Source organism: Gymnoscopelus microlampas (genome assembly GCF_963454915.1).
Source record: "Gymnoscopelus microlampas genome assembly, chromosome: 3".
In the NCBI taxonomy this organism is placed as follows: Eukaryota; Metazoa; Chordata; class Actinopteri; order Myctophiformes; family Myctophidae; genus Gymnoscopelus; species Gymnoscopelus microlampas.
This window is the reverse complement of record NC_139940.1, coordinates 15,399,518-15,424,973: the sequence shown is the minus strand read 5'-3', so window position 1 is coordinate 15,424,973 and position 25,456 is coordinate 15,399,518. Positions and strand designations below refer to the sequence as shown.

General features: G+C 42.1%; 1 protein-coding gene across 1 annotated transcript in view; it reads left to right on the top strand.

Annotated features, from left to right (window-relative positions):
- The window catches only part of mindy3 (MINDY lysine 48 deubiquitinase 3), an 82,582-nt gene that overhangs the window by 9,302 nt on the left and 47,824 nt on the right, over positions 1-25,456 (top strand). Inside the window, exon 11 of the mRNA XM_084052869.1 lies at positions 3,602-3,682. Within this exon, the coding sequence (XP_083908995.1) occupies positions 3,602-3,682 (81 nt within the window). The remainder of the gene's footprint in view (positions 1-3,601; positions 3,683-25,456) is intronic.

Here is a 25,456-nt window from a genome sequence, read left to right as displayed (position 1 = left end):
CACACACACACACACACACACACACACACACACACACACACACACACACACACACACACACACACACACACACACACACGTTAAAGGAGTAGTTCACCCAAAGTATGACTTGTTTGTTTTCTATTTGAATACCGGCAGAAAGATGCTAATGTATCCGGTAGGAGACTCAAAGGAGACTCTTTGAGTCTCTTATGTTGCAGACTCTGCCGGTCATCAAATTATTGGCTCAAGAATGTGACAAAAACAAAAAAATCTCCATGAATTCAAGGCTTCATGGGGTGTGTAATTGATAGAAAACAAGTCATATTTTGGGTGAACTACTCCTTAACACACAACCACACATACATTGCGTGACGGATGTGCACACTAGTACATAATGCATACTGTACATAACTGTACACACACATTACACAGTACATTACCACACACACCCTTCTAAACCACATGCATGCACACATACTGTACATATAGATATTCGTCCTCCACACACACACACACACACACACACAGAGAAAAGAGAAAGTCTCTGAGGACACATAGTTTTAGTGAAAGTGATGATAGCCATTATGAGTAACTGGTGTGTTACATTCTTGTTTATTGGTAAAGAGTGAGTTGACATTTAGATAGACCCTCTAAAGCTGTGGGACAGCTACAAACACAAATAAACACATCACTTTTCTCACACAGACACATTCTCACACAACTCTGACATACTGTACATATTCCCATACGTATGTGTCTCACACAAACTGTATTGCACACTCACTAACACAAAACGCATACGCACAACTCTCTCAAAGTCTGTTTGTGTGTGCGTGTGCATCATGTGTGCGTGTAGCTGTGTGCACAGTGAGAAACCAGGCCACAGCCACAGATCCCATGTGAAAATATGTCTTTTGAGGAACGATCTCGGCTGACCACACACACCCCGAAACACAAATCTACACTCCTGTCACCCTCATCACTCCATCCCCTCCCACATCTCTCTCTCTCTCTCTCTCTCTCTCCGTCCCCCTCACCCCTCTGGTCTCTCTCTCCTCACCCCTCTGGTCACTCACCCCTCTGGCTGAGAGTCCTTACCTGTACACACCCATGTTCATCAAAGTAGAATGCAGGAGAGATGGTCAAAGTATGCACCATGTGACATTTTGGACCACAAATCACTCTGACCTTTTTTTCTTTTTTTTGTCCCTGTGGGGTAGCCGTTGCCAAAATAAGCCTCGACACAGAGAGCATGCCGAGTCTGGGGCCTGGAACACAGTAATGCAGTGAACAAACAGACCAAAACTAATGGATCTAATAGAGAGGAGATGGTTGAGTTAGATATCCTGTAAAATTAGATGGTGACACAGATCAAATCAGGACAGAGGTTTGTCGGTGTGTGTTTGTGTGTTGGATTTTAGTGTCTGCTGCGTGAGGATATTGTTGCACTGTGATGTGTTGTTTATGGTGTTGCTACAGTCGATGAATACCGGCTGTATGTTTGACAGAACAGCTCCCACTGGCGGTTCACATATAGTCTGTCGTACGGCAGGGTCGCAATAGCCGATCTACAAGCTCACATCGCGATGTGAAGCTTTGTTAGCTTGTAGATGATCTATTTATGTCATGCGACAACCATGTAGCATAAATCAGGCTTAAGTCCCTCTAATTAGTTGCTTCTACAGACTTGCTGCCATGTTTGCGAGGTGACACATAGTCTTTCTTGGTATTTCCGTTTTTTGTAATTGAAACGGTGAACAGAGAGAAGGGCAGGAGAAAGAGGTTGATGGCTTGCAGCAAAGGGCCTCGGGTTTGACTCGAACCATGGCCAGCTGCTTATTTAGCCTATGTTGTATGCATGCTCACTCGGTGAGCCACTCGCCCAAATGTATATCTTGGTATAATTTTAAGCACTGACGGTAACAATCTATATATCGGCATATTCCAATTTAAGTGCTTCTCAAAGGTGGAAAAGCACTGGCACTGCATACAGCTATTGTGGTACTCTTAAATGCATTACTAGGACATACAGTATTTCCCATAGTAGAGAGGTGCATGTATTGTGCAAAACTGCTGTAATGAAGAAATATTACAAACCCCTTTCTCAAGTAACTTCCATCTCTGAAAAATACTATGAAATACAATTAAATCGCGTAACAGAAAGTGAAAATAAAAACTGACTTCAAGTACAGCAGAAAAAAAGGAACCTCTATCGGTCAGCACAAGTTCATTGCATCTACCTTCTATACCGTTTATACCGTCCACTGCTACGTGAGGTACACGTAATGAGTCTTCTTGATTGTTCCAAGGTGAATGTGGCTGCTGTGGTTTCACTGCATGTCAGTCACGATTCATCACAACCACCTCGCAACTATAAACCCCATGTTGAGATACTGAGGAAGATGTATTGGAATCTGCTGGTCCACACAGCTGTTCTCATCTGATATGTCACATCAAGTGTGCGGATGGAAATTGCTCAGATATTGATGTTTAGTTAAAATTGACCACAGAAACCAGAGACCAGCCTCTGTTTGTCTTCAAACGATGATAGTTCTGATGGATGATCAGAACTGCTGGGAATTGGATGTGTGTGTATGTGGGTGGGGGGGGGGACTTGGGCTGTGTTTTCTACAGAGTCCAGATCGTTTCTTCTGTCATAAAGTGTGTTTTGGAGAAAAGCAACCGGTGATGACAAATGAGTATCTTCATATGAGCTGGATGCATTGAATACATTCAGAACTGCTCACAATCTTCATGTTTAACATGATGCTGTCTCTCTTCTACCTGTAGGAATCTATTGATTGGCGTTATCCTATAGGAATCTATTGATTGGCGTTCTCCTCTGAACACATCCTGTATTCAACAACAGACACACTCAAAGCATGTTAGAGTGCTAAATGATTATCTTCTCAGAGATTGATTGATTGAATACTTTATTAACAGTTTCCAAAGACAAGCACATGGAAGTGCAGTTCAATACATGGTCTGTTAAGAGGATTTTAAACCCAAGCACTATGGGGTTTCCATTGGGGTCCTTTATACTCAATTCATCTAAACATTTAATGACTGACAAATATACACTACTATGCAAAAACAGGGTGGAAATTGAAAATACAAATATGTACAGTAAACAGTTCGGGGGGGGGGGGGGTAGGCTTTGACTTTTTACAGGGGCCAGGGGTCTGAATTTCAGCCACCCGTAAGTGTTCTTTTAGAGCGGTTTTGAAGGAGAGTAAGGCTTCACATGTTTTCATGACTGTTGTCCCCTTATATTCACAAACCTCTTAACCAGACTTATTGAACAAATTGGTCTACAATAACTTAGTAACTAAGTTAAGAGACATTTTGATAGAGCAATTAAGTGTTAAGTTGAAACTCAGCAAAAATCACGATTTTGACTACATAAATGTTTTCGTCTCAATGAGTTGGTGTGGCATGTGATTCTGTTCGGTAGAGCAGGTCTCTTCTGCCTTTAGAAACATGGTAATGTTCTGCTGAAACTCAGCTCAACTTTAAACACATACTCTAGTCTAGTGATTGATAGTGAAAACTGGTGGGAATTGGACATTTCATCTTCTGCACATTCTTGTGTGTGTGTGTGTGTGTGTTCGTGTTCTAGGTCGGTGCGTTCCTGAAGTCTCCAAAGTTCCCTATTTGGATTCTTGGCAGTGAGACTCATCTTTCAGTGTTCTTCGCCAAGGTAAGTTCAACTCACCCATACACGCACACACACACACACACACACACACACAGAGAGATACGCTGTTAACATACACGCACACAAAGACATACAGTGTGTAATGTTAGCAGCAGGTTAGGAATGTGTCTTAGCAGTGGTTTGGTCATATATGGACGCTAAATTTGTTTCTTGGCTTTTCAACTGCACACACACACACACACACACACACACACACACACACACACACTCAGTGCAAACCACACAGTGGTCTGTCTGTGTCTCCATCCGGCTGTCTAAAGCCTAATTTTTACATTGTCGCACAATGGTCTCACTCAACAAAAAGAACAGATTTCGGACACTTTTACGTTGTTTTCGATGTGTGACACCTATGTGCATGATGGCCCATCTACACCAGAGAATGTTTGCACACGCGCATATACGCACACTTTTAGATCCAGTCCTACTTTAAAAGTCTGCGTATGGGGGACTCGCGTATACGCGCGCCTGGTGTAGCCGGTATCATTGATAATCAATTGGATCTAAACAAACGTGCTGTACGCACCACGCATGCGCTCGCTTTGAAAAGTCTGGTGTAGATCGGCCGCAAAGTATAAATTAGGCTTGCTTTACTCTTTACATGTTATGTCAGTCGGCTTGCGAAAACCGAACTAGTTTTCTTTGGATGAAATTGTTGTATTCGATGCTGTGCTTAACTTTAGACCGCGGACACTGAATAGAGGGCTGGAGCAGTGATTTTACTAACTTAAAATCTCTGCTCTTTGTTTACATCACCCTCCAACGTGATGTGACATCATTTGCCTCAAGATTCCACCATAGATTCCACCCCCAAAAATTTTGGGGGGCTTTTTTATGCCTTTATTAATAGGATAGTAGGTTGACAGGGGAGAGAGATGGGGAGTGACATGCAGCAAATGCCGTCGGGATCAGGACTCGAACCCGCGATGCGCTGTCAGGCAACTTTGGAGCCTAGGTGCCCGCCGGCCAGATTTCACCATTTCTGGTGACAGACAAAGTGTGTGCTCAAGCTCCCCATGAAATAATTGCCATCTGGTTATGTTTGTAGTCCCTGAGAGAGGGATTAGTTTTTTGTACCGCCTAACCTCCTCAGCCAACCTTTCATCTAAACCTGTCCATGATACATTGCCAGCAGTTTACGTAAATATAAGAATATATTGGTGTCTCTAGGGGTAGTGTTCAGCTAGTTTAAAAATCTTGGAGATGCCAAAACGTACTTCGGCAAAGCAGTGTGTTTGTCGTTTTCTCAGCAATTACGTCATTTTGTTCTTAAGGCCCTATCGAACTTTGTTTTGGCAATAAGTATGTTGCAGGCTTTACTCTCTCTCCCTCCACTACTGTCTGTCTCTCTCTCTACATCACTGGTTCTCAATGTGGGGTCTGGGGACACCCAGAGGTCCTTGAGGAACAATGTAACCACTTAAGACCTATTGAATTTTTCGCCGGTTCGAAAATAGCGATCCGCAAGCTCTCAGTGCTTTGCATCGCAGGCTTATATAGTAGGTGTGCTATTTTCTTAAGATGTTGACAAATCTTCACTTATGGGGTCCCTGGCACCAAATCTTTTCAAATGGGGGTCCGCGGCCAAATATATATATCAATTTGGGCGTCCTTGACATGAAAATGTTTGAGAACCAGTGCTACCTGACCTGTCCCTGGCTCCATATGTGATCGGTTTCACTGTCTCGTTCTTATAAGTAAGAGAGCCGAGAGAATCCAGGACACACACACACACACACACACACACACAAACACACACACATTCCCATAACAAAGGGATCAGATGATTCGTACCTCTGCCCTGGGACTCAAGGTTTCTCTCAAGTTAAAACAACAGAGCTGACCTCACTTAGTGTGATCATACTACACCTCGTCACATCTGTGTGCGTGTGCAAACAGACACACTTGCATGTATTGCTGTGTGTACGCTTGTGCTTGAATTGTGTAGCCTGTGTTTCTGTATCAATTTCTGTGTTTGGTGTGTGCATCCATACACTTATCTACAGCATATCTATGTCTGTGTGCACGTGCGTGTGTGTGAGAATCTGAGCCAGTATCTGTGTGTGTGTGTGTGTGTGTGTGTGTGTGCGTGTGTGTGCGCACCCTGGAACCCACACAATTTGTTTATCACATCTATCGGTACGTATGTAACTCTATACAGCTCTGCAGGCCGCATCACCCGCTTTATGCGGAGCCAATCGATTCTCCTTCCCAATAGAGCAGAATGCAGCATGACACAGCCACCGCCACCACCATCATCATGAGCATCATCATGTCCAGCACTGAGCCACACCCTGGCTGCTACCTTGATTACAGCACTATTCCATACACATGATAGCACATCATTCATTCACTCACTGATGACTTACAGCTATTACTATACAGCTCCTCTGGCCATGGTGACATGTTCATACACACACTCTGTCACACACGCGCACACACACACACACACACACACACACACACACACACACACACACATACACTTACACACACACTCATCCGCACACTCGCATTCCTGAGAGAGGGAACCTGATCCTGATTAGCATTTGCGTGTGTGTTTGTGTAGTGTGTGCGGGTGCGTGTGCCATGTGCGTGTATCTGTGTGTGTGCACGCTGCAGTGCCCTCAGGTGCATGGTTTCCTGTAGGGAATGTGATCCCAGAGTTCCCATCTGGATCCGTTTGTCCCGCTGGAGAACAGGGAACACACACACATACACACACACACACAGCTGACGCTAGTCTGATTATAGACAGAGAGCAACAAATCCATGCCTCTGCTTTGTTGTGCTGCAGACCAGAGGTTTCATTACGGTGAGGTTAAAGGGACATCCACAGGACGAGGACACTCGGCTGCTAGAGTTGAGGCACATTAAGGCTCTACCCTTTTAGCTTTAACTGTTGTTTGACACTTTTTCAGCTGTCAAAGGATCGATGGAGTATAATCTAGCCTTCAGTTGCCGCAATACGTTAACCTAATATTAGCAGGCTGATGTAATTTATTTAATATTGTACATTCCTACACGCTTGGAAAAGTGCATTTGCAATAACGGATAAAAGCCTTGCTTAAAGGGGTATTTCGCTTAAACACTTCTGGGGTCATTTTACTATCTACTCTGGCTTTTGTGTGCACCACACACAGTTCTTAAGTTGCTTGATTCAATATTTTGATATTCATTTTATCAGTCTCGCCCCCCCTATATAAACCTATTGAACTTAAAACTACATTTTAACCATGTTATGCAAACACGCGTACCTGGTTCTGGTGACTGATATTGTCCTTCTAATGCATGAGGGGGCTGTGTTTTTTCAATCACTTTTGTAATTTTTTATTTAATTCTATAGCATAATATCAGTCATCAGAACCATGTACATGTGTTTTCAATCTAACATGTCTAACATGGTTCAAATTGAGTTTCAAGTTCAATGGGTTTATACAGATCGGGAGCGTGTCTGATAAAATCAATAGCAAATATCTAAATATTGAATCAAGCAAATTAAAAACTGACTGACTCCACATAAAAGCCAGAATAGATGTTAAAATCCCCCCCCCCCCCTAGTGTTTTAAAGTGAAATACCGCTTTGAAATGAATAATCAAACACCAGTTTGTTTGATATTCCCTGTAGTGAACAATGAAAAAAACATGATAATGGGAAAAAAGAATGTTAGGGCTGTCGCAATAATTGCATTACTGCAATAACTGCGATGCACCATCAACATGCCAACTGCAAGGGGTGGAAACTACCAAATAGTGTAGCCTAAACAATGTGTTACATTTGTTTTGAATCATAGTTTTAGGGAGGATGGATAAATAGAAGACCAGTACTTCCCCTTTTGCATTCAGCAGCGGTGCCCGGCTCCTCCGGAGTGAGAAGAGAGCTTTGATCTCACTGTGATACAGTCAGCACTGCATTCATCCAAAATCAACTGTAAGTTGGTTTTGCCGAAACATGTTTTAATATTACTGTACAGTATGTATGTGAATGTTCTCCGTTTACAACGGACGTCTATGGGAGTGTCGTAATTCTCTCTCAATAGCTCTGGGGCTCCATCTATTTTCGCTACTACCCAGTACTGCTTCATATTCAGTTTACAGTTTAGGCATTTAGTAGACGCTCTTAATCCAGAGCGACTTACAGTAAGCAAGGACACAAGATAATACATCAATAATACATCAAATGCATAGAAATAGTAATCTAGTAATAAAGTAAACCAATAGAGCACCGAATCTGACGTAATTTACACATCCTTGGGTCGCGGTTTTCCACCCCCATTCTGAATCCCATAGACGTATTTAATATCGCGTCAAATAAGAACTGTATTCCAAAAATAAACAAATGACCCCGGCGGTTTTACTCTTATGGATATGAGGCATCAACTGACGGTGAGAAAACGATAATGTTACTTGGGTTACGAATTAGTTACATTTTCGCCAGAAACAGACTGTATCAAATATAAGTGACTGACTATCATAAACGATACAGAGCCTCCTCCCTGAAAATATCGGCGCGACAGTTTGTTTACTGTTGGACCACAATTCTTATATGAGACGATTCTAAGATGACCCAATGTTATTCTCCATAGCGAAATTACTTTACGAACCTGGGGATGAACTAGTGACGTCAGGTCTTCGGTGGTCTATAGTCTAATAATAACTAATACACACCTAAACCAAGAACCTATCATCATTCTGTACATTGAAACTATACACACTATAGGATGCCTGGCAGGTCAATTATTTTGACATCTCGGCATGACAGGTGTCGCAGAGTCACGGTGGGCCCATTGTCTGCCTCCGGGCAGAACACTGAGTATGGCCAATACTGAGGCTTCTATCTTTTTGTATGAGAGATCATTTTGGATCATACCAATGTTTCACAGATGTTTCCTTGCACATTCCAATTGAATGATTACGTTTGGTAATACTCCATCGCGCAACGCCGCAACGGTGTTGCTTTCTTGACAAAACAAGCGTATGTAACTTGATATGCTATGAGATGATCAGGTAAGCGCAAAGTTATTGCTCGACAAGAATATGAAGCGAATAATGTCTTCAACCTGAAATAGCCGATCTATAAGCTGGTGAATTTATAGAGTTTGAACATTTTAGCAACACAAACCTTGTAGGGGGATCCCTGGCACAAAATCCTAGTAAAATATAGCCTTTTTTTTATTATTTAAAAAAATATATTCTTTCTAAAGATTTAAAAAAGTTTAAAACAAAATAATTTCATGAATAAAATAAAAAAAATAAAAAACCTTACCATAAATTAAAAAAAACAATTAAGTAGAGAAAATAGTAGATCTACAAGCTCACAGCGCGGCACGAAGTGACACGTTGTGAGCTTGTTGATCTGCTATTGTCACTAGTTTGGGTCCCGGGCAAATGTCTAATTTGTCTTTTGGGTCTTGAGCCCAAAAAGTTTGCGAACCACTGCACTAGAGAACCTCTAAGTTTAGCTCCAGTTCTCAGCACACAGCAGCATTTCCCAGACTCTAAACTCTTAGAAAAGCTTATGTAGCTTTTAGTAGCAGATATGGATCCATTCCCTTACAAAAGGCACTGAACCTGATCCCCGTCTGTGATGTGACAGCGGCTCCTTGTGTCGCCCCCCAGAGACCACTGTCTAATCCCCCCCCCCACTCCCCTGAGACCCCAGTCAGTGTGACCCAGGCTTTCAGACCATCAGCCTAACTGCATTACAGGGCTTTATCTAATCTACCTGCAGAAAGGACAGCCCCCTCTCTGCTGTCTGTTTTACTAATGTATTTGTGTGTGTGTGTGTGTGTGTGTGTGTGTGTGTGTGTGTGTGTGTGTGTGTGAGAGGGAGAGAGTACTGCGAGTAGGTGTGTGTGAGAGAGAGAGAGCGAGTAGGTGTGTGTTTGTATTACTACAGTATACTTGTGAAGACCAAACGTTCTCACAAGTATAGTAGAATTTGAGGAATAGACGTTGTGAGGATCATTTTCCTGGTCCTCGCAAGAAAAATGGTTGTTTTATGGTTGAATTCTTTTTTAGAGATACGTTTACAATTAGAAAAAGATTCAGATTAGGATTAGACATTTAGAGGTTAGGTTTAGGGGTCGGGTTGTAGATTTTTCCCATTTTATACTTAGTTGTGCGGCGATGGCACACAATGTAAAATGGCCAGACAATGTAACATGGCCGCTCACAACGTGTTGCGCTGCGACACGTTGTGAGCTTGTAGATCTGCTATTTTTCGACTTGCGGTTAAAAATGGGCCAAAGAAATCATAAATCAATCATAAAATCGGCTTCCTAAAATGTTGATGTCCTCACAAGTATAGTAATACAAACGTGTGTGTGTGTGTGTGTGTGTGTGTAATGGGATCTGTTTTTGGACAAGTGTTTCTCAAGAGACAGCGGCGGAGAGACAGAGGGATAGAAAAGGACTGAGAGAGACAGGAAGAGCGGAACAGAGATGGGGGAGAAGCTGTATATGATGGATGAGATGTGTCTTGGGGTCAGGGTTGGCCCAGTATATGTATTATAATACTGGTCTTACCTTTTTAAAGAGCTGCCTACCCATTTTAAAAGCTTTTCATTACAGTGGGGTTCTTTGAAGTGGATGCTGGAACACTTTATCCACACGTTATGAATATGAACACCATGGTAATTTCAACGTTATTTTCAATATGAACAATGTTACGGCAATGTCATAGTCATGCATTGATTGATTTTATTTATTAACAAATTGCAAATGGTACAGCAACAACAATTACGCAAGCAATACTAAAAGGATAACACAACCCCAAGGGCTTGTTTCCATTGTGGTCCTATGTATTCAATTCATAATCCGGACGTACAAATCATGATCAGTGGAGCTCCCTCTGGTGTTGTGCCTGTGGGCGTCTCTCACTCTAGTGAAGTACTTTAACATACTGGACATTGGCACTGATCCCCTGAGTATCTTGAATACGAGGCCCTTGTTGGACAGTTTGAATTCCTCCTGTGTCTCTCTCTCAGCCAAAAGACACAACTAAAGTTGCAAGTAATCGATTAAAATTAAGTTATTTGAACCCAGAAATATTGAATTGCTTAATATACCCAGTGGTATGAGAAGTTGCATATACATTGGAATTTCTTTACATTGTTACATCACTAAACCGATTATTTGATTGCTAACATGTATTTGGTTAATTTTCTGTTCATTTAATTACTCATTTCACCTCTGGACTAAAACAGTGACAGTCATGGGATGGGACTGTCTTTATTAACATTAAACTAAATGAACAAACATCAGTCTTAAATAGGGCTGGGCTATATATATATATATATATATATATATATATATATATATATATATAGATGTTGAATTTTAGATATCATTTTGGATATCATAATATGATATCGCTTAAGTGTTGCCTTTTCCTGGTTATAATCACTTAAAGACCTATTTAATACTTAAATAAATGATGTTATACTTTCAAAAAGCTCACTTGTTGTGATGTAATGTGTTGTGAGCTTGTAGATCTGCTATTATTTATATATCGTCAATATCAAGGTATTTGGTCCGAAATATTGTGATATTTGATTTTGCCCATCCTTCAAAGACTCTGATGAGCCAGAACTTTAAGACATCATGCCAAGGATGTTTTTTAGACAGATGCTAGGTTTGATAACTATCTGTTACCAGTCATTTTGTATGACATACTTGTCTTACAAAGTTACACTGAGATATACTGTTGTTGTTGGGTGATTGGGGCTCATGCAGGTTATTCTGACCTGTGCACTTTAGTAGGCGCTTTCCATACGAGCATCTGCTAAACACCTACATTGTAAATTGTGAAGTACTGTATCTGTCTGCCCGAGTGGACCCAGAGAGATTTAGTCCACCAGCACGTTTATGTTACAGTCAAATTCTACACAGTGTTCATTTATTAATTAGTAACATTCGAGTGTATAAATGTTACCAAATCCTTTTTTTTGGGTACGCTCTCTGTTAAATTAACACTTTTTCTGTGATTTTACTGTGTAGCATACGTAGCATTTCAGCTTCCCGCCTTAACACACACACCTCATCACTCCCTCCTGGGACAGGAAGAGAGGGAGGTTGAGAGGAAATACAGGGGATGGAGAGAGGAGGAAGGAAGGATGCGACAGTCATCGAGGGAGGTGAAGAGTCTCTTCTCTCCTCCCATGACTTGTTTCATCCTCTTCTGTCATCCTTCTCTCTCTCCCCCTCTCTCTTGCTCTCTGTCTCTCTCCCCATCACTGTGATGAGATTCACAGGCCTCATCTCAGCCTCTCCAGAGAGCACTATATATATGTGTGTGTAGTCTGTGTACAGTAGCACTGTTGTAGGTCTGTGTGTGTGTGTTGTGGGTCAGCGATTCGTTGTGTGTAACAGCAATTGGCCTCACTGGTCATCAGCATCCCTCAAGACAGACACATGCACGCACACACACACACACAGAAAGGCATACACACGTTACGTATACATGGAAAGGCATTCACACAGAGTTGCACAAAGACACACACAAGTTGTTTTTGGCTAGCTTCCGAGTAATTACTCATTTCAACCCTCTGTCCCTCCATCTGTCTGTACTGTTCAGCCTGCTCTTGATAAGACGGCGTTTAACACACACACACACACACACACACACACACACAGAGGACGTACTTGTGCAGGGCTGCATAGTTACGCATTCATACAGTATATACTGTATGTATAGTTTCAGTTAGTTTTCTGGTTGGAACTGAAGTACCTTACATTTGACTTTGATATGGGACATGTTCATTTATTCTCCAGTTGGTATGATATATATATGGAGGTATATAATGCATATGTATGAACAATGCAACAAATTCAATAAGGATGCGTTTGAAACACAGAAGATGGTCTGGTTTACTTCATAGTACAGGCCTCAAGGCCTGCTTCTTTGAAAAGAGAAAACATAAGCTCACATCAGACAGTCTGGGACGGGCTTCTGCAGGTTATCGTGTGTGTGTGTGTGTGTGTGCGTGTGCGCGTGCGTGCTCAGTAATAGAAATGTAGGCTGGCCCACATTACCTGATGTCCCACACCAGCACAGTTCATCCTGCCCTGCTTCTCATTGTTCGGCCGTACATTAGGACTCATTAATAATATGTGACAGGTCAGACCTGGGCCATTGTAAGACAAGTAACAGGATGAAAGGCCTGTGTGGGTGTCGGTGTGTATACAGTACGTACGTGTCTGTGTCAGTAAATGCTTGTGTGTGTTAGAGACACAACATGAGATGGGTCTCAGTAAATTGTGTGCATGTGTACTGTCCTCCTATGTTGCATTGTGGTCCCTGTCACTGTACTGTGTTGTTTTGCGTACTGCGTTTATAGCCTCGTTAGTGCCAGGGCTCTAAGGATGGCCTTGTCTGTCTGCGTCCGTCCGTCCGTCCGTCCGTCCAGTCCCAAGCAAGATATCTCAATAACTAGGTCAGGGGTTCCCAAACCTTTCCATGCCAAGGACTCCCAAACAGCCATAGCTCTGTTGTGTTCTGTGTGACACTGCGTTGGGTTGTGTGCTGCTGTGTCACTGTATTGTGTTGTACGTTCCCAGGCTGCTGTGATTGTTTTGTATTGTCTCCCCTCCATTCTCTGTTCAGCCTCTGCCCTTCTCATCTATGACAGCAACATTAATCACCTGCCCACACTGTCTGTCACACCTGCAACACACACACACACACACACACACACACACACACACACACACACGCACACCACGGTCTTCTGTAACCAGAGATAAGTCCCCTTCTCTCACTTTATCTGTGTGTGGAGGCAGACACGGTTGGGTGAACATTTTATCACCAACCTACTGTACTTACACACACACATTCCCTTTGTAGACTTTTGGGATGCAGTTGAGGTTAGGTGAACGTTTTATTAGTCTATCTCTGACTCTCCCGTTCTTGCACAGCAGATGTTCTATTCTGTTTGACCCTACTATGTGTAAAATCTGACAACGAGGCAAATCATTAATATTATACTGATGTGTAACGTGACATCATATACTTTTATTGGCCAGAACATTGTCTTGTAAAATGAAAACATTGCATGGTCATCTGTCCATTCCATTATCTAATGGCCTGTATATTTTATATTGGTACCTCTGTGTCAACCACTATATTTTATGTAGGTACATCTCTATCAACCAAAATATTACATACTGTGCCGTGCTACTTTCATGGCTATAGGAACAACTGCCACTGCATAAATCACTATTATTATTAGGGTATGCCTTCTGGCAGAGATTTACGCTATATTGAGCACACCTTTCTAGTGCCACATCTGTATCTACCAGTATATTTAGGTTTCGAGAGCCATCAGGCTTCGAAAGCTATTACATCTCTACACTTTCATTATTATTAGGTTTCGAGAGCCTATCAGGCTTCGAACCCTATTACATCTCTACACTTTCATTATTATTCTTCCGCCGTTTTTGCCAGTTCTGGCCTAACCGCCTGGTCACTTTTTATGAAATTCGGCAATATGGTAGAGGGCTATGCCAAACGGCGAAAACCCGAAACTCACAAACATTGGCCAAAGGGTGGCGCTGTAGCACTCAATTGAAATATGCCAACTTTGAACAGGTACAACTCATGCCCTGTTTGACCCACAGCCATGAAACTTCGATGCACACATGCGTCTCCTCATGCCTAACAACTTTCACTGTTTGACTTTTGACCTCTGACCTTTAGATCTCCCACCATTTCGAATTCTATGAAAAGCAGTAAAAAGCAGTAAAAAAATCACTTCTCCTGGGATTTATGAGCAATCTGTACGAAACTGTATACACATGAACTTTGGACCAATGCCGACAAACGTAACTTAGCGGATTTTCCATAAGTGAAAACGTTAAGCTTTTATAAGCCAATGAAAATTGCAGCTTTTTTTAAATTATTCATCTGCCCCTAACACATACATGCAGACTCACATTTGTTTGACACTTTGCAATATTGTAGAGGGTCCTTCCAAGTATCACTGAAACCAATCTTACTCCAATTGGTCAAAGGGGGGCGCTATAGCAATTTTTTGAAAATGCAAACTTTAAACAGGCAAAAGTCATGCCTCGTTTGGCCGACAGCCGTTAAACCTGCTTACACATGTGCCTTGACTCATGAGGAACACATGTATCACTTTGACCAGTAAGCTCTGCCCTTAGATTGTCTGCAATTTTGAGCAGTTTGAAAAACATTTAAATCCAGGATTTCTGAGCAATTTGCATGAAACTGTGTCAAATACATGTTTGAGGCCCTTTTTCACAGGTTCAGGTGTGTTGGTTCAATAGCTTGATCGCTTAATCATCTGCCTTGAAACCATAGGGTAGCCGGTTCGAATCCCACCTCAGGTAGACTTAATTATAATTGCATTGCACACAACATGACTATACCAATGAATACATGTGCAATTGTTAAAGATGACGAGAAATGCATACTTGAAAGTAGTTCTTTTCAATGTATGACGTACTTCATTCGCGCTTTTGTTTTGTTTGGTTGGATTCTCCCTTTTCACTGTCTAAGGCTGTGTATTGGATAGCTCCACCAGTAGAGTGTGAGTCTCATGTGCCGAAGGTCCCTGGTTCGAATCCCACTTATTACAGTTCACATTTAAATTGCATTGTACAAAACATGACCCTGTTAATTCAGACAAGTGCAATGTTTAGACAATAACACGAAATGCTTTTGAGAGTAGGTTTTTTTTATGTATGACATACTTTCTTGTGAAAATAGCCGATCTACAATCTCACACCTTTTTAGATAGCAACGCGTTGTGAGCTTGTAGATCGACTATTTTCCACTAGTTTCCATTCCGAAATATATTGAGCAGTTTGAAAAACATTTAAACCAAGGATTTCTGAGCAATTTGCGTGAAAGTGTGTCATGTGTGTGAACTCCCTTTTCACTAGTACAGGTCTGTTGGCCCAATGGCTTAATCATCTGCCTTGAAACCACAGGGTTCCTGGTTCGAATCCCACGTCATGTAGAATTCATTATAATTGCATTGCACACAACATGACTGTATCAATGAATGCATGTGCAATTGTTAACCAGTAAACTCCGCCCTTAGATTGTCTGCAATTTTGAGCAGTTTGAAAAACATTTAAATCCAGTATTTCTGAGCAATTTGCGTGAAAGTGTGTCATGTGTGTGAACTCCCTTTTCATCAGTTCGGGTCTGTTGGCCCAATGGCTTAATCATCTGCCTTGATACCAGAGCGTCGCCGGTTCAAATCTCACCTCATGCAGACCTCAACTCAATTGCATTACACACAACATGACTGTATCAATGAATAAACATGCAATTGTTAAATGAAACGCTTATTGAGAGTACTTGTTTTCAATGTATGATGTACTTCATTCCCTCTTTTGTTTTGTTTTGTTTTGTTGGATTCTCCCTTCTCACTGACCAAGGCTGTGGATTGAATAGCTTAATCAATACAGTGTTAGTCTCATGTGCCAAAGGTCCACGGCTCAAACCCCACTTGTCACAGTTTACATTTAAATTGCATTATGCAAAACATGACCCTGTTAATTCAGACATGTGCACTTTGCTCTCTCTCTCTCTCTCTCTCTCTCTCTCTCTCTCTCTCTCTCTCTCTCTCTCTCTCTCTCTCACTCTGTCACAGTCTGTCTGTCTGCCTGTCTGCCACTCTGTCACTGTCTGTCTGTCTGCCAGTCTGCCACTCTGTCACTGTCTGTCTGCCAGTCTGCCAGTCTGCCACTCTGTCACTCTGTCACTCTGTCACAGTCTGTCTGTCTGCCTGTCTGCCACTCTGTCACTGTCTGTCTGTCTGCCAGTCTGCCACTCTGTCACTGTCTGTCTGTCTGTCTGCCAGTCTGCCACTCTGTCACAGTCTGTCTGTCTGTCTGCCAGTCTGCCACTCTGTCACTGTCTGTCTGTCTGCCAGTCTGCCAGTCTGCCACAGTCTGTCTGTCTGCCAGTCTGCCACTCTGTCACTGTCTGTCTGTCTGCCAGTCTGCCACTCTGCCACTCTGTCACAGTCTGTCTGTTTGTCTGTCTGCCAGTCTGTCACAGTCTGCCAGTCTGCCACTCTGTCACTGTCTGTCTGTCTGTCTGCCAGTCTGCCAGTCTGCCACAGTCTGTCTGTCTGCCAGTCTGCCAGTCTGCCACAGTCTGTCACAGTCTGCCAGTCTGCCAGTCTGCCAGTCTGTCACAGTCTGCCAGTCTGCCAGTCTGCCACTCTGTCACAGTCTGCCAGTCTGCCACTCTGTCAAAGTCTGCCAGTCTGCCAGTCTGCCACTCTTGTCACAGTCTGCCAGTCTGCCATTATTCTCGAAACCGCTCATTGCTGCTTGCAGCTATATTTATTATTATTCTTCCGCCGTTTTTGCCAGTTCTGGCCTAACCGCCTGGTCACTTCTTATGAAATTCGGCAATATGGTAGAGGGCTATGCCAAACGGCGAAAACCCGAAACTCACAACCATTGGCCAAAGGGTGGCGCTGTAGCACTCAATTGAACATGCCAACTTTGAACAGGTACAGCTCATGCCCTGTTCGACCTACAGCCATGAAACTTCGATACACACATGCGTCTCCTCATGCCTAACAACTTTCGCTGTTTGACTTTTGACCTCTGACCTTTAGATCTCCCACCATTTCGAATTCTATGAAAAGCAGTAAAAAGCAGTAAAAAAATCACTTCTCCTGGGATTTATGAGCAATCTGTACGAAACTGTATACACATGAACTTTGGACCAATGCCGACAAACGTAACTTAGCGGATTTTCCATAAGTGAAAACGTTAAGCTTTTATAAGCCAATGAAAATTGCAGCTTTTTTTTAATTATTCATCTGCCCCTAACACATACATGCAGACTCACATTTGTTTGACACTTTGCAATATTGTAGAGGGTCCTTCCAAGTATCACTGAAACCAATCTTACTCCAATTGGTCAAAGGGGGGCGCTATAGCAATTTTTTGAAAATGCAAACTTTAAACAGGCAAAAGTCATGCCTCGTTTGGCCGACAGCCGTTAAACCTGCTTACACATGTGCCTTGACTCATGAGGAACACATGTATCACTTTGACCAGTAAGCTCTGCCCTTAGATTGTCTGCAATTTTGAGCAGTTTGAAAAACATTTAAATCCAGGATTTCTGAGCAATTTGCATGAAACTGTGTCAAATACATGTTTGAGGCCCTTTTTCACAGGTTCAGGTGTGTTGGTTCAATAGCTTGATCGCTTAATCATCTGCCTTGAAACCATAGGGTAGCCGGTTCGAATCCCACCTCAGGTAGACTTAATTATAATTGCATTGCACACAACATGACTATACCAATGAATACATGTGCAATTGTTAAAGATGACGAGAAATGCATACTTGAAAGTAGTTATTTTCAATGTATGACGTACTTCATTCGCGCTTTTGTTTTGTTTTGTTGGATTCTCCCTTTTCACTGTCTAAGGCTGTGTATTGGATAGCTCCACCAGTAGAGTGTGAGTCTCATGTGCCGAAGGTCCCTGGTTCGAATCCCACTTATTACAGTTCACATTTAAATTGCATTGTACAAAACATGACCCTGTTAATTCAGACAAGTGCAATGTTTAGACAATAACACGAAATGCTTTTGAGAGTAGTTTTTTTTTATGTATGACATACTTTCTTGTGAAAATAGCCGATCTACAATCTCACACCTTTTTAGATAGCAACGCGTTGTGAGCTTGTAGATCGACTATTTTCCACTAGTTTCCATTCCGAAATATATTGAGCAGTTTGAAAAACATTTAAACCAAGGATTTCTGAGCAATTTGCGTGAAAGTGTGTCATGTGTGTGAACTCCCTTTTCACTAGTACAGGTCTGTTGGCCCAATGGCTTAATCATCTACCTTGAAACCACAGGGTTCCTGGTTCGAATCCCACGTCATGTAGAATTCATTATAATTGCATTGCACACAACATGACTGTATCAATGAATGCATGTGCAATTGTTAACCAGTAAACTCCGCCCGTCTGCAATTTTGAGCAGTTTGAAAAACATTTAAATCCAGTATTTCTGAGCAATTTGCGTGAAAGTGTGTCATGTGTGTGAACTCCCTTTTCATCAGTTCGGGTCTGTTGGCCCAATGGCTTAATCATCTGCCTTGATACCAGAGCGTCGCCGGTTCAAATCTCACCTCATGCAGACCTCAACTCAATTGCATTACACACAACATGACTGTATCAATGAATAAACATGCAATTGTTAAATGAAACGCTTATTGAGAGTACTTGTTTTCAATGTATGATGTACTTCATTCCCTCTTTTGTTTTGTTTTGTTTTGTTGGATTCTCCCTTCTCACTGACCAAGGCTGTGGATTGAATAGCTTGATCAATACAGTGTTAGTCTCATGTGCCAAAGGTCCACGGCTCAAACCCCACTTGTCACAGTTTACATTTAAATTGCATTATGCAAAACATGACCCTGTTAATTCAGACATGTGCACTTTGCTCTCTCTCTCTCTCTCTCTCTCTCTCTCTCTCTCTCTCTCTCTCTTTCTCTCTCTCTCTCTTTCTCTCTCTCTCTCTCTCTCTCTCTCTCTCACTCTGTCACAGTCTGCCACTCTGTCACTGTCTGTCTGTCTGTCTGCCAGTCTGCCAGTCTGCCACAGTCTGTCTGTCTGCCAGTCTGCCACAGTCTGTCACAGTCTGCCAGTCTGCCAGTCTGCCACTCTGTCACAGTCTGCCAGTCTGCCACTCTGTCAAAGTCTGCCAGTCTGCCAGTCTGCCAGTCTGCCAGTCTGCCACTCTGTCAAAGTCTGCCAGTCTGCCAGTCTGCCACTCTTGTCACAGTCTGCCAGTCTGCCATTATTCTCGAAACCTTAATTGCTGCTTGCAGCTATATTTAGGTTTCGAGAGCCTGTAAGGCTTCGAACCCTATTACATCTCTACACTTTCACTATTATTATTATTAGGTTTCGAGAGCCTGTAAGGCTTCGAACCCTATTACATCTCTACACTTTCATTATTATTATTATTATTATTATTATTATTATTCTTCCGCCGTTTTTGCCAGTTCTGGCCTAACCGCCTGGTCACTTCTTATGAAATTCGGCAATATGGTAGAGGGCTATGCCAAACGGCGAAAACCCGAAACTCACAACCATTGGCCAAAGGGTGGCGCTGTAGCACTCAATTGAACATGCCAACTTTGAACAGGTACAGCTCATGCCCTGTTCGACCTACAGCCATGAAACTTCGATACACACATGCGTCTCCTCATGCCTAACAACTTTCGCTGTTTGACTTTTGACCTCTGACCTTTAGATCTCCCACCATTTCGAATTCTATGAAAAGCAGTAAAAAGCAGTAAAAAAATCACTTCTCCTGGGATTTATGAGCAATCTGTACGAAACTGTATACACATGAACTTTGGACCAATGCCGACAAACGTAACTTAGCGGATTTTCCATAAGTGAAAACGTTAAGCTTTTATAAGCCAATGAAAATTGCAGCTTTTTTTAAATTATTCATCTGCCCCTAACACATACATGCAGACTCACATTTGTTTGACACTTTGCAATATTGTAGAGGGTCCTTCCAAGTATCACTGAAACCAATCTTACTCCAATTGGTCAAAGGGGGGCGCTATAGCAATTTTTTGAAAATGCAAACTTTAAACAGGCAAAAGTCATGCCTCGTTTGGCCGACAGCCGTTAAACCTGCTTACACATGTGCCTTGACTCATGAGGAACACATGTATCACTTTGACCAGTAAGCTCTGCCCTTAGATTGTCTGCAATTTTGAGCAGTTTGAAAAACATTTAAATCCAGGATTTCTGAGCAATTTGCATGAAACTGTGTCAAATACATGTTTGAGGCCCTTTTTCACAGGTTCAGGTGTGTTGGTTCAATAGCTTGATCGCTTAATCATCTGCCTTGAAACCATAGGGTAGCCGGTTCGAATCCCATCTCAGGTAGACTTAATTATAATTGCATTGCACACAACATGACTATACCAATGAATACATGTGCAATTGTTAAAGATGACGAGAAATGCATACTTGAAAGTAGTTATTTTCAATGTATGACGTACTTCATTCGCGCTTTTGTTTTGTTTTGTTGGATTCTCCCTTTTCACTGTCTAAGGCTGTGTATTGGATAGCTCCACCAGTAGAGTGTGAGTCTCATGTGCCGAAGGTCCCTGGTTCGAATCCCACTTATTACAGTTCACATTTAAATTGCATTGTACAAAACATGACCCTGTTAATTCAGACAAGTGCAATGTTTAGACAATAACACGAAATGCTTTTGAGAGTAGTTTTTTTTTATGTATGACATACTTTCTTGTGAAAATAGCCGATCTACAATCTCACACCTTTTTAGATAGCAACGCGTTGTGAGCTTGTAGATCGACTATTTTCCACTAGTTTCCATTCCGAAATATATTGAGCAGTTTGAAAAACATTTAAACCAAGGATTTCTGAGCAATTTGCGTGAAAGTGTGTCATGTGTGTGAACTCCCTTTTCACTAGTACAGGTCTGTTGGCCCAATGGCTTAATCATCTGCCTTGAAACCACAGGGTTCCTGGTTCGAATCCCACGTCATGTAGAATTCATTATAATTGCATTGCACACAACATGGCTGTATCAATGAATGCATGTGCAATTGTTAACCAGTAAACTCCGCCCTTAGATTGTCTGCAATTTTGAGCAGTTTGAAAAACATTTAAATCCAGTATTTCTGAGCAATTTGCGTGAAAGTGTGTCATGTGTGTGAACTCCCTTTTCATCAGTTCGGGTCTGTTGGCCCAATGGCTTAATCATCTGCCTTGATACCAGAGCGTCGCCGGTTCAAATCTCACCTCATGCAGACCTCAACTCAATTGCATTACACACAACATGACTGTATCAATGAATAAACATGCAATTGTTAAATGAAACGCTTATTGAGAGTACTTGTTTTCAATGTATGATGTACTTCATTCCCTCTTTTGTTTTGTTTTGTTTTGTTGGATTCTCCCTTCTCACTGACCAAGGCTGTGGATTGAATAGCTTGATCAATACAGTGTTAGTCTCATGTGCCAAAGGTCCACGGCTCAAACCCCACTTGTCACAGTTTACATTTAAATGGCATTATGCAAAACATGACCCTGTTAATTCAGACATGTGCACTTTGCTCTCTCTCTCTCTCTCTCTCTCTCTCTCTCTCTCTCTCTCTCTCTCTCTCTCTCTCTCTCTCTCTCTCTCTCTCTCTCTCTCTCTCTCTCTCTCTCTCTCTCTCTCTCTCTCTCTCTCTCTCTCTCTCTCTCTCACTCTGTCACAGTCTGCCACTCTGTCACTGTCTGTCTGTCTGTCTGCCAGTCTGCCAGTCTGCCACAGTCTGTCTGTCTGCCAGTCTGCCACAGTCTGTCACAGTCTGCCAGTCTGCCAGTCTGCCACTCTGTCACAGTCTGCCAGTCTGCCACTCTGTCAAAGTCTGCCAGTCTGCCAGTCTGCCAGTCTGCCAGTCTGCCACTCTGTCAAAGTCTGCCAGTCTGCCAGTCTGCCACTCTTGTCACAGTCTGCCAGTCTGCCATTATTCTCGAAACCGCTAATTGCTGCTTGCAGCTATATTTAGGTTTCGAGAGCCTGTAAGGCTTCGAACCCTATTACATCTCTACACTTTCATTATTATTAGGTTTCGAGAGCCTGTAAGGCTTCGAAAGCTATTACATCTCTACACTTTCATTATTATTATTCTTCCGCCGTATTTGCCAGTTCTGGCCTAACCGCGTGGTCACTTTTTATGAAATTCGGCAATATGGTAGAGGGCTATGCCAAACGGCGAAAACCCGAAACTCACAACCATTGGCCAAAGGGTGGCGCTGTAGCACTCAATTGAAATATGCCAACTTTGAACAGGTACAGCTCATGCCCTGTTCGACCTACAGCCATGAAACTTCGATACACACATGCGTCTCCTCATGCCTAACAACTTTCGCTGTTTGACTTTTGACCTCTGACCTTTAGATCTCCCACCATTTCGAATTCTATGAAAAGCAGTAAAAAGCAGTAAAAAAATCACTTCTCCTGGGATTTATGAGCAATCTGTACGAAACTGTATACACATGAACTTTGGACCAATGCCGACAAACGTAACTTAGCGGATTTTCCATAAGTGAAAACGTTAAGCTTTTATAAGCCAATGAAAATTGCAGCTTTTTTTAAATTATTCATCTGCCCCTAACACATACATGCAGACTCACATTTGTTTGACACTTTGCAATATTGTAGAGGGTCCTTCCAAGTATCACTGAAACCAATCTTACTCCAATTGGTCAAAGGGGGGCGCTATAGCAATTTTTTGAAAATGCAAACTTTAAACAGGCAAAAGTCATGCCTCGTTTGGCCGACAGCCGTTAAACCTGCTTACACATGTGCCTTGACTCATGAGGAACACATGTATCACTTTGACCAGTAAGCTCTGCCCTTAGATTGTCTGCAATTTTGAGCAGTTTGAAAAACATTTAAATCCAGGATTTCTGAGCAATTTGCATGAAACTGTGTCAAATACATGTTTGAGGCCCTTTTTCACAGGTTCAGGTGTGTTGGTTCAATAGCTTGATCCCTTAATCATCTGCCTTGAAACCATAGGGTAGCCGGTTCGAATCCCACCTCAGGTAGTCTTAATTATAATTGCATTGCACACAACATGACTATATCAATGAATACATGTGCAATTGTTAAAGATGACGAGAAATGAATACTTGAAAGTAGTTATTTTCAATGTATGACGTACTTCATTCGCGCTTTTGTTTTGTTTTGTTGGATTCTCCCTTTTCACTGTCTAAGGCTGTGTATTGGATAGCTCCACCAGTATGTGTGAGTCTCATGTGCCAAAGGTCCCTGGTTCGAATCCCACTTATTACAGTTCACATTTAAATTGCATTGTACAAAACATGACCCTGTTAATTCAGACATGTGCAATGTTTAGACAATAACACGAAATGCTTTTGAGAGTAGTTGTTTTTTATGTATGACATACTTTCTTGTGAAAATAGACGATCTACAATCTCACACCTTTTTAGATAGCAACGCGTTGTGAGCTTGTAGATCGACTATTTTCCACTAGTTTCCATTCCGAAATATATTGAGCAGTTTGAAAAACATTTAAACCAAGGATTTCTGAGCAATTTGCGTGAAAGTGTGTCATGTGTGTAAACTCCCTTTTCACTAGTACAGGTCTGTTGGCCCAATGGCTTAATCATCTGCCTTGAAACCACAGGGTTCCTGGTTCGAATCCCACGTCATGTAGAATTCATTATAATTGCATTGCACACAACATGACTGTATCAATGAATACATGTGCAATTGTTAACCAGTAAACTCCGCCCTTAGATTGTCTGCAATTTTGAGCAGTTTGAAAAACATTTAAATCCACTATTTCTGAGCAATTTGCGTGAAAGTGTGTCATGTGTGTGAACTCCCTTTTCATCAGTTCGGGTCTGTTGGCCCAATGGCTTAATCATCTGCCTTGATACCAGAGGGTCGCCGGTTCAAATCTCACCTCATGCAGACCTCAACTCAATTGCATTGCACACAACATGACTGTATCAATGAATGACCAATGCCGACAGACGTGAGCAAGCAGATTTTCCATAAGTGAAAACGTTAAGCTTTTTATAAGCCAATGAAAATTGCAGTTTTATGACAATTATTCATCTGCCCCTAAAACATACATGCAGACTCGCATTTGTTTGACACTTTGCAATATTGTAGAAGGTCATTCCAAGTATCACGGAAACCAATCTTACTCCAATTGGTCAAAGGGGGGCGCTATAGCAATTTTTTGAAAATGCAAACTTTAAACAGGCAAAAGTCATACCTCGTTTGGCCGACAGCCGTTAAACCTGCTTACACATGTGCCTTGACTCATGAGGAACACATGTATCACTTTGACCAGTAAGCTCTGCCCTTAGATTGTCTGCAATTTTGAGCAGTTTGAAAAACATTTAAATCCAGGATTTCTGAGCAATTTGCGTGAAAGTGTGTCATGTGTTTGAACTCCCTTTTCACTAGTTCAGGTGTGTAGGTTCAATAGCTTGATAGCTTAATCATCTGCCTTGAAACCACAGGGTTGCTGGTTCGAATCCCACCTCAGGTAGACTTCATTATAATTGCATTGCACACAACATGACTGTATCAATGAGGAACATATCTATCACTTTGACCAGTAAGCTCCGCCCTTAGATTGTCCGCAATTTTGAGCAGTTTGAAAAACATTTAAATCCAGCATTTCTGAGCAATTTGCGTGAAAGTGTGTCATGTGTGTGAACTCCTTTTTCATCAGTTCGGGTCTGTTGGCCCAATGGCTTAATCATCTGCCTTGATACCACAGGGTCGCTGGTTCAAATCTCACCTCATGCAGACCTCAACTCAATTGCATTGCACACAACATGACTGTATCAATGCATGTGCAATTGTTAAAGATAACGAGAAATGCATACTTGAAAGTAGTTATTTTCAATGTATGACGTAATTCATTTGCCCTTTTGTTTTGTGTTGTTGGATTCTCCTTTCTCACTATCTGATGCTGTCGATTCAATAGCTCCACCAGTAGAGTGTGAGAGTGTCAACAGACACCATCAGGGAGGCCATATCTCTAGCTCAATGAGAAGAGAGGCAGCCTGTGAATCCATAGGTCGCTGGTTCGATCCCTGTCCCCAACAATGCGTTGAGGTGATCATCATTTGGAATTCCCCCTATTCCCATGGATTGGATCCACCCCTCTCACTCATCACCAATCACACCTGCCACATGCACAGTACAATTTTTA